Below are 20,909 nucleotides of genomic sequence, written 5' to 3'. Positions count from 1 at the left end.
TGATGGAACAAGTCAATTTCTTGCTCTAGTTGAAAAAGTGATTGCCTCATTAACTAGATCCTCCTCTGTTTGTTACCTGGACCAGCGCTTACAGTGGAAAGCAGAACCCTGTTAACATATGAGGAGTCTTACTACGAATATGTGCCAGATCGATTGCCATGGCACAGCGCAGAACGCCTATGTAACCAGCGCTCAGGGGCCTTAGCCACGGTCTCCAGCGCCTTGGAGAACCAAGAGCTGAGCCGCTTCTTGAAGTCCTTGAACATCTCCCACCCTGTTTGGATTACCAGGAAAGTCATGACACATTTGAAAAGTGAGTTAAATCTCCCATTTCTTAGTTTTTATTGATATGTCAACACCTTCTCTTCTCAGACAGAAAAGTCATTGTGAAATCATGTGCAGTTAGCCTTTCAGCCCACTCACAAGCCTTATGAAAATTGGAGTAATTCCATTTAATTTAGGCTGACGACATATAATCATCAAAGCCCTCGTGAATAAATCTCTCCTAAGTGTTAACAGCCTAAATAGGAATGAAAATTTGAACTTACCATCTCTTTTGAGAGCTGTAACCTATTTTTGCTTTCACAATGTTCTGAAATTCTGTTTGTTTGTGTTTATATATGTGTGTGCACATGTGTATATGCATGCATGCATGTGTGTGTGTGTGTGCGTGTGTGTGTGTGTGTGGGGGGCAGTAGATCCCATGGAGACCCTGATTCTGGAGTTTGTAGGGCGTTCGCACCAGAAGAACGCACGCCTCCTGCACAAATTTCCGTCCATGATGTCTGTGACCGTTTGCACCCGTCTCCGTGTCGATCCGAGCTGCTTTGGATTTTCCACCATTTTCTCTTATTCCATCCAGTCATACATTAATGAGTTCCAGCTCCGTGCAAGTTTGATCCAAGGCAGGCCCGTGCAGCTTGCTCTGCTGGTCCACGGTACTCATGAGCCCTACCACGAGGCCTTCAGCCATGATGGCTCCTGGCACTCGGTCTGTGTCTCTTGGAGCCAAAATGGAGGACGCTGGACACTGTTTACTGATGGCTTGCCGGTTGGCAGGGGCAGCGGCTTGCACAGTGGCCAAAGCATTGGCCCTGATGGTTTGTTTATCATTGGGCAGGAGCAGGACACCTTTGGGGGCTCGTTCAAGAAAGACGAGTCCTTTTGGGGAAGCTTGACGCAGCTGCACATTTGGGACCGGGTGCTAAACAACAGTGAAATCCACACTATGGAAAAGGATTGCTCACCCATTTCCTCCGGGCTGGTGTTCAAGTGGAGCAGCACAGCTTTGGAAGTAGAGTCCACGCTGACAAGGCAGTTGGGAGACACCCCTTGTCAAGGTATATTTCCCTTGCAGCTCAGGGATACAGGTTTACCAGATTGGAGATCGAGAGCACTTTAATAACTCATGCACAGGAATGTGCTTTGGTTTCCACTTAAGGTGACAGTAAACCTGACCGGTCCCCCTCATGTCCAACTTTGTTTTGTTTGGTTTTAGTCTCCCTCTGCCTCTGTTTTCCCCCTACTTTACCTGCCGTCACCCTCACACTTATTTTCTTTTTTTTTTTTTAGAGTTTGTCTATTTAGGACCCAGATGGGTTAGGGTTTGTCAGGTAGTGTAGTACATTGAATACTTCAGACAGTTTCAGTGATTTCAAGTGATTTTATTGTGCTTTGATTCTGGGATTTTTGTGCTTCATAACATACCAGACATAGTCTGAATTGTCCGGATACATTACAATCCAGTGCAGTAGCAGATACCATCCATGGGCAGCACGGTGGCCCAGTGGTTAGCGCTGTTGCCTCACAGCAAGAAGGTCCTGGGTTTGAGCCCCAGGCCATCCCAGGTCCTTTCTTTGTGGAGTTTGCATGTTGTTCCCATATCTACATGGGTTTCCTCCGGGTACTCCAGTTTCCTCCCACCATCAAAAAGACATGCATGTTAGGGTTAATATGCCTGTCTGTGCCCCTGAGCAAGGCAATGGAAAGAAGAACTGGAGTTGGTCCCCAGGTGCTGCACAGCGGCTGCCTACTGCCTAATGCAGAGAGTAAATTTCATTTGTATGTATGTGCAAAATGACCAATAAAGAGTATTCGATTCTATTGTATTCTACTGGTTCAAGCAGGCTAAAACAAACACTAACAATTATTTTTGAATCCTGTTGAAGCGAGGTCTTCTTCTCTTCCTCCTGCCCCCATCCTCCTCCACTCCCTGCCTCTCCTCCTCTCGTCACATTTTGAGTTTCAGAGCGAGAAGGAGCACACCCCCATCTTTTTCTCATTTCTCCGTTGCCCCTCCCTTGCTCTCTCAATCTCTGTTGACAATTGCTTTTTTCCTCCGTCTATCTTTGCTTCTTCTTTCAGTCTTTTTTGCATTTACTCTCCTGTTTTCTCTCTCCTTCACACATTTCTCTCTCTTTTCATCTCTTCCTGTCTTTCTCCTATTTCTCTCTCTTTCTCCCCCTCTCTTCCCCCCCCCCCTCTCTCTCTCTCCAAACTCTCCCCCAGAAATCCTCTCATTCCTCTCCTCGCCCACATGAATAGGGGAACCCATGGCCAAATTGTAACTGGCAAGCGTCGGGAGCTCCCGAGTGGTTGTTGTAAATGTTTCATGGCTGGCGTCATCCTGAATCCCACCCTTAAAAACAAACTCCTGGCTCTGACGTCGTGGTCCCTGGTGTGTAATGAGAGCAGTGGCTTGAAACTGTACAATGCTACATATGCAGAGTTCTTGTCTAGACTGCCCTAGCAGCAAGTGAGCACTTAATATATTGCTCAAGGACACTTCAAAAGCAGGCATAGTTGTTGAGTGACACAATGAGGTGTCGTCAGGGATCAATCCAGGGATGGAACACAAGGGATGCTTCTCTAACCACTAGATCACCATTCCATTACTGATTTTTTTACCCCCCCCCCTTATTTTTCCCCCCAATTGTATTTGGCCAATTACCCCACTCTTCCAAGCCGTCCCGGTTGCTGCTCCACCCCTTCTGCCGATCTGAGGAGGGCTGCAGACTACCACATGCCTCCTTCGATACATGTGGAGTCGCCAGCCGCTTCTTTTCACCTGACAGTGGGGAGTTTCGCCAGGGGGATGTAGTGCATGGGAGGATCACGTTATTCCCCTAGTTCCCCCTCCCCCCTAAACAAGCGCCCCGACCGACCAGAGGAGGCACTAGTGCAGCGACCAGGACACATACCCACCTCCGGCTTCCCACCCGCAGACACAGCCAACATGTCTGCAGGGATACCCGGCCAAGCCAGAGGTAACACAGGGATTCGAACCGGCAATCCCAAGGTTGGTAGGCAACAGAATAGACTGCCATGATACCCGGACACCCATTCCATTACTGATTTACTTGTAATAACACCTCGGATCAATGTCTTTTGGCAAAGTGGATGATTGTTTTAAGAGATTGCTACAGCCAATGAGGATCCTTGAGAAGGACCATTATCTTGTGCCTGTGAATGTTCTCATTCGTCCAGGTCATAGTTATCCAAAGGAATTGAATCAAGTGCAACTGGATATATAACCAGTCCAGTTACATTATCTTGTGCCTACCAACTCATTGTAATCTGCTCAAGATAAGAGTCTCAGTTGAAGACCTAAAAAGTAAACTGTAAAATGCAGGAGTGTTTTTTTTCTCTTTTCCTTTGTTAAACCCCATTCTCCATCCTGACCTCTCCATTGCACTGTCGTTCCATGCTTCTCAGACTCGTTTCACCATTTCCAACTCTGCTTACATAGGCGTCATGTAGAGCTAATAAAAAAGAGAGAGACATCCTATGTCAATTCACTGTAGTTTACTAGAAAATGTCTGTATACTAGAAAAATACCTTGACATTTTGTAATGCAACCAAGTCAAGTCAATCTTATTTGTATACCCCATTATCACAAATTTGCCTCAGTGGGCTTTACAACAATACAACATCATGTCCTTAGACCCACACAGTTCTGAATTACTCTCTAGCAAAACATATAAATAACATAAAATATGCTGTTTTTAATGTGTAACGTTTGTTTTCCTAAACCAGAATCATTTTTGTGGAGGACTCTGTGGGTTAGGAAAGGGCTTCTCATTTTCTATTGGATTTGTGGAATGGACACTTCACTCTTGAATATTTTTAAGTTATCATAACATAGAACAGAAAAGACGTAAGTTGATGAAACACAGGAGAGAAGGTTTTGCGTGATTTTGCCATCAAAATCCATTGCCCAGCATTAACCATGACCGTTCACTATTTACTTTGCAAGGTAACAGCAGTGCGTTGGAGAACCCATCCCTGCACACCCTCCTAGGTACAAGCTTCCTGTCCTATCACAACTTCTCCCGGGAGGTGGTCCATGCTCTCCAGGCTGAGTGGTGTGTCACCTTTGACCCTGTTAATGGGAGCTGGGGTCAGGACAAGTGTGATTCATCCAAAGGGGCGGTCTGCCAGTTTCAGAAAGGTGATAGTCATTCTAATGTTTTTCACTGTAATCTAAATCAACTGGTAAATATAATGTATTTGTTTAAAAAATATATATCTATAACATATGCAATAACAAGGTATTACTATGATGATTGAAATGCCTCTTTTCATATTTTATTCATGCAGTCACAATATCCATTGTGCAGTTAATAGTGTGGTTTAACACAGACCTCACTGTTCAGTGCACTGAAGTATACTTATTTGTTTATTAATATTCTTGCTTTATCACACTTTTTATTAGTGCTGCACGGTTAATCTAATCACAGTCGCGATGTCAGCCTGTGCAATTGTATAATCACAAAAGGCTGTGATTTAATTAAATAATAAAATAGGCGTGTGTGAACGTGTTTGTGTGCAGTCTGCATATCTATGCCCATAATTAAGAGATGACCAATCAGTCTCTTTTTAGGCATTGAAACGTGTGCAGTCTGCGGTCACATGACTATCCGGTGTGTTGTGTGCAGATCAGAAAGAAGGAAAAAATTGATACCGATGACAACGAGCTGGTTAACGCTGATGAACTGGTGGCAAAAAAAGAAAGAAACGCAACCTCTGTTATATGGCAATACTTTGGATTCAAGCTCAGCAACATTGAGCAGAAAGAGCTACTGTAAAACATGCAAAATGAAAGTCGCTACATGTCTCAGCAACACAACAAATTTGTATTATTTGTATATGTATGATTTTTTTTAATCCAAACCACAATATTGTCCACAATAATCGCAATATGACTTTTTCACCAAATCGTGCAGCACTACTTTTTATACCATTCCTCAGATGTTTCATATGTACAACTGTTTTCAAAAGATAACAGGGCTTACGAATGTGATTAAGGTTCTATGAATTCTGGATGACCACTAGAGAAGGTGCTTAGCCCCTGGATATATCCATCACGCATGTACAGTCGAGCATCTATACCAACAAAGTCACCTGTGACCTGGATGACGTAGGCTACACGCCCCCCGTATAAAAGGCCTGTACACCCAGGAGTAGTTTCCTTTTGGAGTCTTCTCGCCTAGATTCAGAGTGACGGGCAAACTCTGGCGGTCATCCAGAATTCATAGAACTGCAGTTACATTCATAACTCTCATTCTACTTAATTCTTACTGTCCAGCAGAGATGGTGCTTAGCACCTGGATGACTTATACCACCAAAGTCATGAGGAAGCGTACTCACCCAATTAAGAACACAGTGAGGATGTTGGCAAGATGGCTGCTGTCACAAGATTATGTGAGGCCACGTAACTCTGTACAATTGTGCAAACATAGATGTCAAAGACCATGTTGCTGCTGTGCAAATGTCAGACAAGGGAATGCCTATCAATGCAGTGAAGGAGATGGAAACACTCCTGGTGGAGTAGCACTTGACACCAAGAGGAACAGGAGGGCCTCTGGAACTATAGACATGACTAGAAATTTCCATCATCCAATTGGCGAGCCTTTTCAACAAGGCGTAGCTTTTCTTATGTCCTCTATAACGCACAAAAAGTGCATCAGACTGCCAGCACCTGGCTTTCTGCTCAGTGTGACAACCTAGAGCACACACAGGACACAATAGACTTGAACCCAACACCTGACCATTCTTAAGAAGTGAGGGATTAAGTGCAGCCAAGCTAAAAGGCTGATTGACATAACAGGGAGAGTCTCTTTGGAAGAAATGTAGGGTTAGGCGTTACAGCATTACTACTGTCTGATAAAGAGTCCAGCATAGATACTCTTGACTGATGGACAAAGTGAGAAGCTCACTCACATGCTTAACTGAGCAAACAGCCGGAAGGAAGGCCATTTTAAATGATAGCCATTTCAATTCTGCTTGTCCCAAGGGTTAAAATGAGGGATGATGCAATGCCTCCAGCACCAAGGATAGGTCCCAAGATGGCATAGGTTTCAACCATGGGGAGGTAAAGTCGCTGAGCCCCCTTCAGAAAGTGACTAAAAAGACTGTGGGATCCCATGGTACCATCACCCACTTGTATGTGCCAGGCTGAAATGGCTTGCTATATAAACCCTGATTGTAGAGGCTGAAAGGCCCTTGTCTAGCGATGACTGTAAAAACCGGAGTATAGCCAGTATACCACAGTGCTCTGGCTCCTCCACAAAATAATTTCCACCTACTAGTGTAGAGTGCTGTGGTGGAAGGATCACTAGAATTTAAGATGATCTCAATAACTTCCTGGTCACAGGCACCTAAAAGCATAAAGGAGATGGTTTCACCATGCATGAGCCAGAGCATCCTGATGGGCTGGTCACCTCCATCATTGAAAATCACTGGGGGCAATGGGTTAAGGACTCTGAAGCAAAAATCTCTACCTCTGTTTGGCTGTACCTGCATCATATTGCTTCCACCACCTCTGGATTTAGCCTCCTCCCCCCCAGGGGAGGGCTTTGGTGGGACAGGAAATGTTCTCGTTCTGTATGCCAGAGAGGTGCATCGCTCTTAGGGTTGCTAGGTGAGGGACGGCCTGAAAGAGGAGTTGCTGAGCAACTCAGAGACACTGCTGGGTTCTGGTGCTGTCTTGGTGGATGATGTGATAAACCACTGAGGTGTTGTCTGACCTTATGAGAACATGTTGGCCCTCCAAAAAGGTAGGAAATGCCTCAGGGCTAGCAGCATGGCCTGAATCTCCAATGCATTTACATACTTCAACCAGTGCTGAGCACCCCACAGCCACCTGACTGACCTGTGCTGCCAGACGGCTACCCACCCTGTTCAGGAGGCGTTGGTAGTTACCACATCTTGATGCAAACAGCCAAGGCAAGGAATGTCTTCATTCTCCACAGACATAGAGAAAGGAGGCATTGACCTGTAACTGGCCTGTTTTCTGTGCTGTCTCATGTCCAAGTGATGACACTGCAGCCGAATCTAGAAAGGGCACAATGAATTCCCATACAACCAAAGGATACCTCCATGTTTTGGAGTGGCAGCAGTCAATGTTGCGGTTAGTTATTTATGTTTTTTTCTTCTTCAATTTATGGTGCAGCTTTACTCTTTGTGCAAAGTCACAAGTAAACCCAAAAATTCAAGTGAAAAGCTTGGACACTCAAACTAGAGTCCTAAATTTTTCACTTGGAAGTAAATATATCCCATTCCTCTCTGTCTCCGATCACAGAAGCAATGGATGTCTTCAGCTTCCCCAAAACAACATTCTTCAGCAGACTGAGCAAGGATCCCTTGGTCAAACCTGTAAGTTGGACAGTGTAGTTTTCTGTTGCCTGTACGTACCAGTCACAGATCCAATCACAACCTGAGTTACATCATCAAGTATATCAAATATACAAGAGTTGTTTATGATGATTGCGTGGCGCAATAATGACAACTGAGTGTATTCTGGCACATATTATATGAGAACAATAGCATCTCATGAGTAGTGGGAGGAGACAGTGCACTAAAGATAGAAGCAGACTAAAGACATTACATTACATACGCATGCATTAAACATACATCATTTAGTTAACTTGTGTATGCAGGTGGTGTGACATACTATGTTGTTGCAGCTTGAAGGGCTGTGCGATATGACCAAAATTTCATATCACGATAACGATACATATCACGATATAGCACATTTTTTGTAAATTCAATGAGTAAAGTTTATATTAAATGACCACATGGAACGCCCAATTCCTTTTTACATTTTGAATAATATACTCGACAAATAAAAGGTACTGTAAACTACTAATAAGACACGTTAGTCCCTAGCTAACAGGTCTGACACTTTAGCCGAGCAGTTAGTGATGTCGCCTTGTGGTGCAGTACACCCCGTATCGAATCCCGCACCGGGCAAGAAAATAACCGGTTACAGTACTTACTCATATTTAATTTTTTTCTCCTTTTATTTAGAACGTTTGTGCAAATTTTCAATTAAGCATGTAACAAAATATAAAATATTGTAACGACCACGGATGAATAGATTCGCTAGCCCTTGGCTAACGAGTCGGACCCCTTAGTCGACTGGTTAACGTAGTCGTCTGTGGCGCGGGAGACACGAGTTCGCGTCTCGGCTGCGGCGGTTCCCGGGCTGCCCCCCGAACTTGCTACATTGGTGTCGAAAGTGGAATGGGTGAGACCGGAAGCGCATTCGCCTAGAGTCGTGAGGGAGCCGATATGCTGAAGTGTGTTCGTTTGCCGAAGGACGGGGGTAGTATAACGATCATCTATGGATAGACTCGCTAGTCCTTTAGTCGACTGGATAACGTAGTGCGGGAGACACGGGTTCGCGTCCCCGCTGCGGCGGTTCCCGGGCTGCCCCCCGAATTCGCTACAATACTAATGTCTCGGGTTTGTTTTGAGCACTCGACTGTGCTTTTGCGGCTCTCATCTGTAGACTTACTCCGTAGTACTGTTTGACATGATTCTTGCGTAGTTGGTAAACGTGGTGTTTGAGTCTGTTGTGGCGTGAGGCACATTTTGCAAAGTACGGTTTTCTAGTCCGTGTCAGAATTTTCATACCCAAACCACGTCGATAATAATAATAATAATAATCATGTAAACTACTAATTACACACATTAGCCCCTAGCTAACGGGTCTGACCCTTTAGTCGACCGGTTAGTGATGTCGCCTTGTGGTGCAGTACACTCCGTATCGAATCCCGCACCGGGCAAGAAAATAACCGGTGGCAGCGGTGGGATCCGGAAGTGTGCAGATCCTCAGAAGTCTCTTCGGAGCGCGGGAATAACAAGCGCGAGGGCGCGCTTCCGGGGAGGGTGACGACTGTAAACTACCAATAAGACACATTAGCCCCTAGCTAACGGGTCTGACCCTTTCGCCGAGCGGTTAGTGACGTCGTCTTGTGGTGCAGTACACGCCGTATCGAATCCCGCACCGGGCAAGAAAATAACCGGTGACAATAATAATAATTTAAACTTATATAGCCCATACGATAGAAGTAGCTATTGTGTTTAGAAATCACGTCAGGTCACAGCGCTGTCGCTCGACACAACCTCTGCGTTGCATTGTTTATTTTGACTGACAGCGTCACAGACAGACCCGATCAACCAACCCAGGGCCCGCAGGAATCGCCAAATGATCCCAGCACAATAGAACAGCGCCAAATCAAATGCAGCACTGTCGATGTGTGCAGACATAACAGTAGCCCCTCGTTTAGGTACAAGCTCCTCGTTTTGCCCTGGCTGGTCGGAATTTTTCTTTTCGGTATTACCCCGTTCTCCGTTACGTTCACAGTCCGCCATGTTTGTTTGTATTGCCTTCATGCAAATTTCCTGCCTGCCTCCGCGTTGTGCAAAGAGCGGGAAGGGCCGCCCAAATGACGAAAAACATTGCCGCAGAAATAAGCGATAATATGAAACGATAGACGTTTTCTATCGTCACACGATGTATATCGTCATTGTAATGATCTGTGCCCTCTGGCTATGTTAACTTATAACATTAATAAAGCAAGGACGACTTCTCTCGTGCTGGGTGTTTATTCACCGACCGGATTCCGACTGACGTTGTTACGTACATCACGTGACTTTGTTGTGGCGCTACGGAAAGCCGTAAGGGACATTAGCAAATCAAATATTACTAGCAAATATTACATCTCCCTTTTTCTGAAAAGTGCTGCTTTCTCTGCAGAGATACAGACCACGTTGAGCACGTTTATAAGCGAATACAATCTTAATAAGAAAGAATATGAAAGTGGAACTCTTATATAACTGGACTGCAACAAAGTAGTGTAAAACATTTCCCTCACTGTCTAAATGTGACACCGTAATAACATTTCATCTTTTTTTTTTTTTCATTTCATTACTGGTAACTGCAAACAGCAGGTAGGTACACAAGGTAAGTGAACGCTGTAAATATTTCTTTTCAAAACATAGCAGGTATAGTACAGGTTGGTGTAAAATTCTCTTTTTTTTAACATTCATAAGTCAAGGATTTGTCTTGGTTTGATCGTGCGACCTGACCTCGTGGTGTAACCAGGCTGTGTGTCTGGTTGTCGCTGATTGTTCGTGTCTGGAGGTTCAGCATGCTCTTGCTGATGGGCTTGTGTGTTGTTGTTAGCGCTGGTAACAGTCTGCTGTGAAGTGTGTGTGTGCGTAGTGTGAGTGTTCACTCTGCTTTGTCGCAGGTGTTGACGGTTGCGTTGGTAGATCTGACCTTCTTTGGTTTGGATGTGGTAGCTCCTCTCTGTGTTCGCTGGTCTTTCCACAGTTGCAGGTCTCCAGGATCCATCCTCCTGCCGGAAGCGGATTGGTGTGCCTGCGGGCAGGTGGGGCAGAGGTTTGGCTGTTCGGTTGTAGTATGCCTGCTGGCGCTGTTGACATACCTCTCTCCTTTTGTGAACATCCTCCTGACTGGCGATCTGTGGCTGCAGGTGTTTTGCTGTTGATGGGAGAATGGACCGCAGCCTCCGACTCATCAGTAGCTGTGCCGGTGATTTCAGGTTGTCCACCGGTGTGTTGCGATACTCCAGTAAGCTCATGTAGGGGTCTTTGTTCTCAGCTTTGGCTTTGTCCAGGATGCGTTTGGCCGTCTGGACAGTCTTCTCGGAGAGGCCGTTGCTCTGTGGGTAGTGGGGGCTTGTGGTGGTGTGTGAGAAACCCCATGTCTGTGAGAAGTTGCGGAACTCACCAGAGCTGTAGCACGGACCGTTGTCGCTGATGATAGTCTCGGGGATTCCGTGTCGAGCCATTGCTGCTTTCAGCTTCATGATGACGGCAGATGAGGTGCAGCTGTAAAGTCTCTCTAGCTCGAAGAATCTGGAGTAGTAGTCCACAGTGACTATGAAGTCCTGTGAGTTCCATGTGAATAGGTCTGTGCCTATCACTTGCCACGGCCGCTCGGGTATGGCGTGTGACATCATTGGTTCCTTTGCATTTGCGCTGCGCCGTTCTTGGCATATGCTGCAGTCTGCTACCGCATCCTCGATCTGTTTCCCCATGCCAGGCCAGAACAGTAAGTCTCTTGCTCGGCATTTGCTTTTTTCCACGCCAAGGTGGCTGGCATGGATGCGCTGTATCATGTCCTTGCGAAGCTTTTGGGGGACAATGATTCTCTCACCTTTGAACAGGATACCGTCCATTTCTGAGATTTCTGCTCTGTGGTTCCAGTATTCCTGGATGCTGGGCGGGCACTTTTTCTTTGTGTCTGGCCAGCCAGTGAGTGTGGCTCGTCTGAGTGCGGTGAGCTGTGGATCTTGCGCTGTTTCCTGCTTGATTTCTGTGAGTCTTGTGTCGCTCACAGGGATGTTGCTGAGGACTGTGTGCACTTGGGCCTCCATCCCTTCCTGTAGGTCACTGTCGTGGTGTTCTATTGACTTGCGTGACAGTGTGTCGGCCACCGGTATGTCCTTACCGGGGCGGTGGATGATTTGGATGTCGTATTTTTGGAGCGCCAGGATCATCCGTTGCAGCCGGGGTGGTGCTGCTGCCAGTGGCTTTTTTAGTATTGCCTCCAGAGGCTTGTGGTCTGACTCCACAATCACTTTTCGTCCATACATGTACTCGTGGAACCTCTTGCAGCCGAAGACCACAGCGTAGAGCTCCTTCTCTATCTGTGCGTAGTTTTCTTCAGTGCTGTTGAGTGACTTGGACGCATAGGCAATTGGTTTGCCATCTTGGAGCATGACAGCCCCAAGGCCACTTTTGGATGCATCCACTTGGAGTCGCAGCTCTTTCTGCGGGTCGAAATATGAGAGTACTGGACCTGGGTGCTGTGTAATGAGATTCTTCATCTCTTGGAACGCCTTGTCGTGGACTGCATCCCACACAAACTCACTGTCCTGTTTCAGAAGCGGTCTGAGGGGTGAGTTTATCTGTGAGAGGTGTGGAGCGAATCTGACGAGGTAGTTGATCATGCCGAGGACTGTCTCCAGCTCTGCTTTGTTCTGTGGGGGTTGCATGTCCTTGACCGCCTTCACCTTGTGTGGGTCTGGTTTGATGCCTTCGTGTGAGAGCGTGTGGCCGAAGTAGCTTACCTCGGACACGCATATGTGACACTTGTCGGGGTTGAGCCTCACCCCTCGCTCCCTTGTGCGCTTCAGCATCGCTCTGAGACGCTGGTCATGTTCCTCTTTAGTCTTGCCGAACACTAGTATGTCGTCCACTATGGCCGTCACACCGTCCAATCCTTCATATGTTTCATCAACGCGTCTCTGGAACTCGTCTTGAGCGGACACGATTCCGAATGGCAGTCTGAGGAAACGATACCTGCCAAACACTGTGTTAAATGTCGTCAACATTGAGGATTCAGTGCTCAGTTTGATGGCCCAATAGCCTGACCACGCGTCTAACACGCTAAAGTACTCAGCTCCAGCGAGCTTTGTGGTGGCGTCCTCCAGCGTGGGGAGGGGGTAGTGAGGTCGTTGTATCACTTTGTTAAGAGCTCTGGGGTCTAAACACACTCTAAGTTTGCCTGTCTTTGGCTTCTCAACAATGACGAGTGCGTTCACCCATTCTGTGGGTTCTGTTACCTTACAGATTATGCCGCCTTTCTCCATGCTGTCAAGCTCGTCCCTCAGTTTGCTGCGTAGGGCGATGGGGATTCTGCGTGGCGGGCAGACGACCGGCGTTGCATCTGGTGTGACGCGGAAGGTGCACTCGCCTGGGAACTCTCCTATTCCCTGGAAAACATCTGCATACTCATCCATTATGCTCTGTGATGTGACATTGTTTTCCTCGCTCACAGCCATCACTATTTTTACCAAGTTTAGGTCACGGCATGTTTTCATTGCCATGACTGGTGGGGCGTTTGTGTCAATGACGTAAAAGTCCAGCATAATTGCATTGTCTCTGTACTTACATTTGAGTTTGCATGTGCCTTTCACGCTCAGCGCGCCTCCTCCATATTCAGTGAGTCTGTGTATTGCTGGTTTCAGTGTCACATTTTTGAACAGCGCCTGGAACAGGTTGGTGGGAATAGTATTGGCCTGTGCCCCAGTGTCTAGTTTAAACTTTACCTTCTGTGGAGGTGTGCCAATTCCAACCTCTACGTAAGCCTGCTCGTTGCTTTTTCCGTTGTTCTCTATTGAGATGCAGTCTATGTACAGCTCTGTCTGTTCTCCCACAGCGGTGCTCTCCACTGTAATGTTGTCGAAGTACAGTTCTTCCTGCTCTCTGTCAGTGGTGTACTCTTCTGGGTTCTCTCCGACGGCATGTACTGTGCCGCGGTAGTACTTTGTCTGTCCCTGGGAGCTAGACTTGCATACTTTAGCAAAATGATTGAGCTTCTTGCATTTAATGCATTGTTTACCCTTAGCTGGGCAAGTGGCTTTAGCGCCGTGTAGCCCTCCACAATAGCTACACGCCCTGGCGGCGGTGCTAACGTCCCTTTGTCTGAAGTTAGCGTTAGCTGCTTTGGGTGCGTTCGGTTTGTAAGTCTTTCTGCCTATTGCGTGCACCGTTTCATGTGTGCTGCCCTGGCCCATAAACGTTAGCTGTTGCTTTGCTAGCTCGTGTGAGCGGGCTACATCTATGGCCTTTTCTAGCGTTAGCTCAGCTCCCTGGCTAAGTAGCTTTTCTCTCACTCTGGGTGAGTTGGTGGCAAACACGATGCGGTCCCTGACCATCTCGTCGGCATTTGGGTAGCCACAGTCTTTGACTAGGAGCTTTAGCTCAGTTACAAATCGTTCGAAGGATTCACTCTCTCCCTGCATCTTTTCATGAAATTTATATCTGGCATAAATCGGGTTTGCTTTGGGGGTGATGTACTCAGTGTACTTATCGTAGTACGTTTCTAGCTTCTTGGCTTGTTCTCCGCTGAGTGTCCAAGTGTTGTGCACATCGCGCCCTTTTTCCCCTATCCAGAGCAGGAGGTAGCTGCATTTCTCCTCTTCATTCTTCCCGCGCAGGGGGCCCGTGAACATTAGCTCCGTTGTTTGTCGAAATCGTCTCCATGCTTCAGGTAAGTTCGCCGATTCCCAGTCCATCCGTGGAGCTGGAACGCCGTACGAATCCATATTGGGTATTTAAATCCCACTTCTGACACCATGTAATGATCTGTGCCCTCTGGCTATGTTAACTTATAACATTAATAAAGCAAGGACGACTTCTCTCGTGCTGGGTGTTTATTCACCGACCGGATTCCGACTGACGTTGTTACGTACATCACGTGACTTTGTTGTGGCGCTACGGAAAGCCGTAAGGGACATTAGCAAATCAAATATTACTAGCAAATATTACAGTCATATCGCACTCATTCACGATAGCAACAAGTAGGACCGTGAGTGCCTTGTAGTACGTGGGATCAGAGTACTGTGAGGTGGTCATACAGAAAGGGATAAGATGGGAGCTTTACATCCTGAATGTCGAGGAACATGGACACAGTATCTGAGGGTGTCTTGAGGAAATCCAGCCTTCACCAGCAGAGGACTGTCAGGTATGGAAGCAAAACAGTCTCACCGGATTTTGATTTGTACAAGCCTTCGAATTTGTAGCACTGTGTTTTGTTTGTTTTTGCATTGAATTTATGCATCTGATTTTTTTGCCTCTTCAATTTTTCAGTAACTCATTTTCACTTCAAAATCCGGCGACACTGTTTTACTTCCATAGTCATGTTGCATCCGCCACTGAGCTATCTTGTAATGCGTCAGCACCAAGTAGCCAGCTTACATACCTGATGCACCTGAATGACCAGTGAATGAAAAGGATTCTGATTTAGATGACTGTGTGTGTAACTGTGTGAAAAGGAAGGCATAGCTGGGGAAGAGCAGGTACTTTAGTTTATGTATGTATTTATTCAAAATGATGTTAAAAGAATAATGAAGATGCACATTTCTTTTTCAGGTGATGGACACAATGAGAGCTAATGCCTCCTTGTACAGAGACCTGTCCTCTGTGGAACACCTGACAGAAGCTGTCCTACGCATCATGGAGACTGGGGGCCCAGACCTCCTCACCCCCAGCGACGTCCTTTACCTTTCCCAGGAAATGGTCCCAGACATGGCAGGGGCTAATGCAGCAGAGGTCATGGTTTCTATAGCTTCCACTTACCTGAAGCTGGCTAGTTTGATGCTAGAGCCCGACAAGGTCACCCAGTGGATGGGGCTCACGGAAGATGGGGTGAGTGGGGCAACATTTTGTTTTGTTTTGTTATTTCTCTGCTGTCTTTTTCTACCTTCTTTCCACACTGTGGGGTTGTGAGGGCCTTTAGAGGTTTGAGAGGAAGGCTTGGATTGCTATGGTTTGAATTCTCACACTGGCTGGGGAAAATGTGCAGAGGTGGGGAAAACCCGGCTTCAGAAAGTAGGGGTACTAACCATGTATTTGCTCCACCCATGGACTAAACCAGCTGATTTCACTAATTAGTTCTCCTACCTGGCTGAAGTGTTGTGCTAATTAGAATCAGCTGGTTTAGTGCATGGGTGGAGCAAATACAGGGTTAGTACTTCTACTTTCTGAAGTGGAGTTTTCCACCTCTGAAAATGTGTGACAGTAAATCAAATGAGGAGTTTTCCTTTCTCATTTGGCAGCTCCTCAGTGGCCAATAGCAGAGAATGGTACAGCTCTCAGGGTTATGGGAACAGACAGTTGCTGGTAAAGATCATGTTTGTTCAGTTGAATTTCTCTGGATAAGTAGAGGTTAAAAAAACACCAGAATACACAGAAATATATGAGATGTGAAGTGTTCATGCCAAATAGTTGCCCGGAATGACGGAAAATTAAAATTGACAAGCCAGAAGAAGCGCTGTTCTACAGTGCTTTCAGATTAGCTAAAACGGGAAGCAGTTATTTAATGTTTACAACTACAGTTGTGAAAGTTGACATGAAATTCACCAAAAGGGTTGACCAAAAAAAAAAAAAAAAAAAAGGATCTGATCCTGTGCACAGTGTTGAATATGATTATCTACTCATTCCGTGTTGATCCAGCTGTAGAAAGATTGGATTTGTGTGCCTGTGATCATTCAGTTAACTGCCATACCCTTCAGATGTATTGCACGCATGTGTGTTGAAATGCATATTGAAAATGTACATTTCTACCGTGCAATCGGACAGGTTTGTATGTATAAACATAGTGTGGAAGTGTCACACTTTTTGTTATTGTTTTTACAGTTACAGTAATATTGTATTTAATAGTGCTAAGACTCCGACCTTTACACACATTTGCAGCTCGTTACATTAGTGATATCGGAACTGAAAGCTCATTCAACTGTTGTGGTCCTTCTAAATCACTCTGTAAAAAGGCATCAGCTCAGTGTATTTGAATGTTTCCCTTGGTTTGAAATTCACAGTGTGGCTATGGTTTACAATCGAGGAACATAGTTGATACTTGGTTAAAATGGAGGGGGTGGTATCAGTTCTGTGTCTTGCTCAAGGGTACATTTGGAGAGGTCAGCACAGTCTCTCTAACCACTTGGCCACTCGGCATCTGTCATACAGGTCAGTGTGGGGCCATACACCATTGTGAGGAGCATTGACAGACTCACTGAAGCTCTTGCAGATGTGCTGTCTGCTGAAGGGAGAGGTTTCACTCTCTCCACCAAGAACCTAGGTAATGGAAATGTGTCAAAACAACACTGTTGGTTGTGTGATACTGTAACAATTCGCACAGTAGCCTGCATATGATAAACTTATATTGTATTTTATTATCATTTTTTATGACAGCCAACAAAAGTCTTATTATTGGAAATGTATGACAAGTATGGTGTATCTTAAAAAAAGAGTTTTCTTTTGAAATCAAAAGAGGGTCTAGCGGTCATTAAACAGACTCAACGCATACAGAACATTGATTAAATGTTAGACATTCTTGACTGCACAAAAACACTTAGGGGTCTAATTTCTGGGTCATAGCGCAGTTGAAGACACTGGTGCTAGTTCACGGCACAAGTCGATCTAAGGCATGGCCAATAATTTTTTGCTAATTACGGGACATAGTAGACTGGGGTTGTGGCTAGATGGGGTACAGCCACGGACCTGCTAAAGTTACATGCAGCAAGATTTTGCGTCACTTCCGTCCGTGGCTATACCCCATCTAGCCACAACCCATGATGTCCTTGTTTGGGAGGTGCAGAGTTGCCACGTGCACATTCAACAGACATTAACACCAATTCCAGAGTGATATGACAAACATGATTATTTGACAGGTTACCGTTTAACGTGTCTTCATTCTAACCAGCAGTTCTGCCTTTCCTATGCATTCTATGAACACAGCAGGAGACCTTAAATAGTTATGATCATGGATTAATTAGCCTAGGCAATCAGTTCATTTTTTTCAGGTTGAATGAGGTTAATTGAAATATTGAAATCTGTGTCACCATGACGTTTTCCATGCACAATGATGCACAATGACTGCTTTACGTCGGAAGACAATGATACATGTGAAGATATTTTGATGATATTTTGATATTTACTGAAATGGGCCAGCATAACATACACAACAGTGGCGTGTGTGATTTTGGATAAGTCCATGCTTAGTGCACCTTCGCCTAAAGCCCAGAAACTACCACGCAACGCGTCCGTCTGCGCTAAAATGTGGTGTGACCAGGCGGAGATGCAGGTGTAATATTATGTTTTATTTGACACCAAACTAGCACTGCGCCACCTGGTTTTGAATGACACCCTCTACTGCGCCCCCATGCCCATTTCGGCGCAAGCGATATCATGGCAAGCTGGAAATTAGCAGCCGTGCCCAGGCAGAGAAAAATCACCTTGCACCCAACGAAATTGTCACTAAGTCTGCGTTAGTGCTACCTCCGGCCTTGCACCATCTGGAAACAAGAGCTCTTGGTCTCAAAGGACAAAAAAAAATCTACTCACACTTTACGCAAAGGTCAATACTAAATCATCTCTGTACCCATGACATGAATTTCTTTGATGTTGGAAATGAGTTTCTTTTTGTCAAATCACATTCCTCCCTGTCACTGTGAATGTCTTCTCCTGTCTTGTGTCCAGATGTGCACATGGAATGGCAGAGACTGTCTCAGGCAAGCTGCCGCCATGTCTTCAAGCCATCAACACTTGGCACACACACTGCCAGCAGCAGCCAAGACGAGTTGCTCATCACTGATTTTGAGCTCCAGAGACTACACACACTCGGTAGAAAACGCGCATACATGCATGCAAACCATGGCACTCATGACTCCATTACTCAGGTGCAGAGGCCAAAATAATGGACTGTAAACAAATCCAGACACACACACACACACACACACACTTCTTCATTGTGTCCAATGATGACTCCTACTTTTATTTATTATGAGTCCTTTGGTGGCTGTAAAGTCCAATGCGGGATGCACACTGTCTTCCACAGGCAGTACACACGAAGGCACTGGCAGAGGGTGGTGTGGAATTAACTGCAACTGTGGATTTGTGTCTCCTGCGCTTCTTTGCCAGGTGCTTTTCCTCCCTTTTTTCTCTCAGCAAGCTTCGCGCCTTCATGGCATAGATGGTGCCAGTTGGGTCGATCAGCAGCTGCCATCTCTAGTGTGCCAGGGTGAAGTTCACACTTCTTAAGGGAGACATTCAGCTGGTCTTTGAACCTCTTTTTTGGTCCAATGGCTGAGTGGTGTTCTGGCCTCAGCTGGCCATAGAAGACCTTACAAGGGATGCAGTCCTCTGGCATCCTGATGAGGTGGCCAAGCCATCTGAATTGGTGGTGAAAGATGGTGGTTTTTATGCTCCTGCCGCTGATGTATTTTAGAATCTCCAGATGTGAAACATCCGCTGGAGGCATTTTATGTGAAAGGCCTCAAGTTGTTTCAGGTGGCGGCTGTAAAGCGTCCATGTCTCACATCCATAGAGAAGTGTGGATAGGCACACTGCCTGATAGACTGCAATCTTTGTATTGAGGTGCAGGTTGTTGTTGGTGAAAACTGCTTCCTGAGGTGTCCAAATGAGCACAAGGCCTGCTGGATCCTATTTTGGATGTCCTGATCAATGTTGCAGTCACCAGAGAGGATGCTACCAAGGTATTTGAAGTGTGGTACAAGGGCAAGAGGAGAGTCTGAGATGTAAAAGTTGGGACGTTCTGGTGGGGGGATCAGATGACCATTGGCAGAGGATTTCTGTTTTGGAGATGTTAAAAGACAATCCCATTTGACTGTATACCCCCACAGCAGCTAATTTATTACCCTTGTTCTTGTATGTGGTGATGATGTTTGCATCCCTCCACTGATGAGGGACACGTTACTACTTCCACAACTCAGCAATGAACAGGTAAACTGTGCAGAGGTATCCTCCTCGCTTTAGAATTTCGGCAGAGATAGAATCAGGACCTGGGCTTTTGTTGTTCTTCAGTGATTTGGCTGAGAAGACTTGGCTGAAGGATGGTGGCGCATCGAGGGTCTGGATGGTGGGCAGCAATGGCAGCTCATCAAGGATGGAGGTGTTCACTGTGTTGAAGTGATTGAGGAATGCTTAAAAGTGTTCTCTCCATCGTTAAGTGATCTTGACCTGGTACTTTATGAGGGTGGATCCATCAGCGCTTCTAATAGGACATACAGAGCAGCTTCTTGGCCCATAGATGGTTTTTATATAAGTTATTATATAAAAGTTGTGCGTGTCATGCTTGTCTGCACAGTTTTGAATTTTTTGAGCTTTGGAAATCCACCACTCAATATGCAGGTGTCGCAGTTCCTGCTGGACTATCTTCCTTTGCTGTTGCCATTCCCGCTTTAGTGGCTGTGAAGCAGGGTGATCAAGGCTAGTTTTGTGTGCTCTGTGCATACTATGCATAAGAGTGCTGATGTATGTGGCATTTGCATCAAACGAGTCCTGGTACTTTTTGATGCTATAGCCAAATAGTCTGGGCTGCTGATTCATTCAGCAGGGTGCTTGCTGATGGAAGTCCTTTTTTTTTTGTCAATGGATTCGTCAGTCTTCAGCAGGAGCGTACCATGAGATGGAGTTTGGCTAATATCATTCAGTGATCTGTATAACATTCAGCCCCTCTCATGGCTCGAGTGATACAAACATCCCTAATGTCAGATCTTCTAACAATGATGTAGTCGATCAGGTACCAGTGCTTTGATGGTGGGTGCATCCAGGAGGTTTTGTATCTGTTCTTCATCTGGAACATGGTGTTGGTTATTGAGAGCTGATGTTTGGCACATAGGTTCAGCAGCCCAAGACCATTAGCATTCATATGCCTAATTCCATGGCGTCTGATTGCTCCTTTCCAAACCTCATGATTAATCCTAACTCTTGCATTGAAATCCCCCAGAAGAATTTTGTCTTTCTTGGGAACCTTAATGAGGGCATCATCCAACTGCTGGTAGTAGCAATCTTTTACTTCATCTTCATGAAGCACTTGTCCGTGTAACGCTAAAAATAAGCACTAAAGCACTAAGCACTATAAGATGATGACATACTGTTTTTCAGCAAGAGGGATACGGTGCGACATGAGTATTTCACTTACGCCAATGGTTGTTTCTGTCAGGTTGGGCAGGAGGCAGTTCTTTTATTGCTAGCCCCACACCATGCAGATGTTTAGCTTCTGTTGGGTATCCCCTACAAAAGAAAGTATAGCCACTGTTCTCTTCTCTAAGAGATCCTTTGCCAAG

General features: G+C 45.8%; 1 protein-coding gene across 1 annotated transcript in view; it reads left to right on the top strand.

The window, feature by feature from the left end:
* Positions 1 to 20,909, top strand: part of LOC130109105 (adhesion G-protein coupled receptor D2) — a 183,033-nt gene that overhangs the window by 5,887 nt on the left and 156,237 nt on the right. The window contains exons 4-10 of the mRNA XM_056275848.1: positions 86 to 313; positions 699 to 1,370; positions 4,301 to 4,450; positions 7,583 to 7,656; positions 15,196 to 15,471; positions 16,789 to 16,900; positions 18,301 to 18,444. Of these exons, the coding sequence (XP_056131823.1) occupies positions 86 to 313; positions 699 to 1,370; positions 4,301 to 4,450; positions 7,583 to 7,656; positions 15,196 to 15,471; positions 16,789 to 16,900; positions 18,301 to 18,444 (1,656 nt within the window). The remainder of the gene's footprint in view (positions 1 to 85; positions 314 to 698; positions 1,371 to 4,300; positions 4,451 to 7,582; positions 7,657 to 15,195; positions 15,472 to 16,788; positions 16,901 to 18,300; positions 18,445 to 20,909) is intronic.

This window comes from Lampris incognitus, chromosome 3 (genome assembly GCF_029633865.1).
Source record: "Lampris incognitus isolate fLamInc1 chromosome 3, fLamInc1.hap2, whole genome shotgun sequence".
NCBI classification, from domain to species: Eukaryota; Metazoa; Chordata; class Actinopteri; order Lampriformes; family Lampridae; genus Lampris; species Lampris incognitus.
This window is presented reverse-complemented; position numbering and strand designations above follow the sequence as displayed.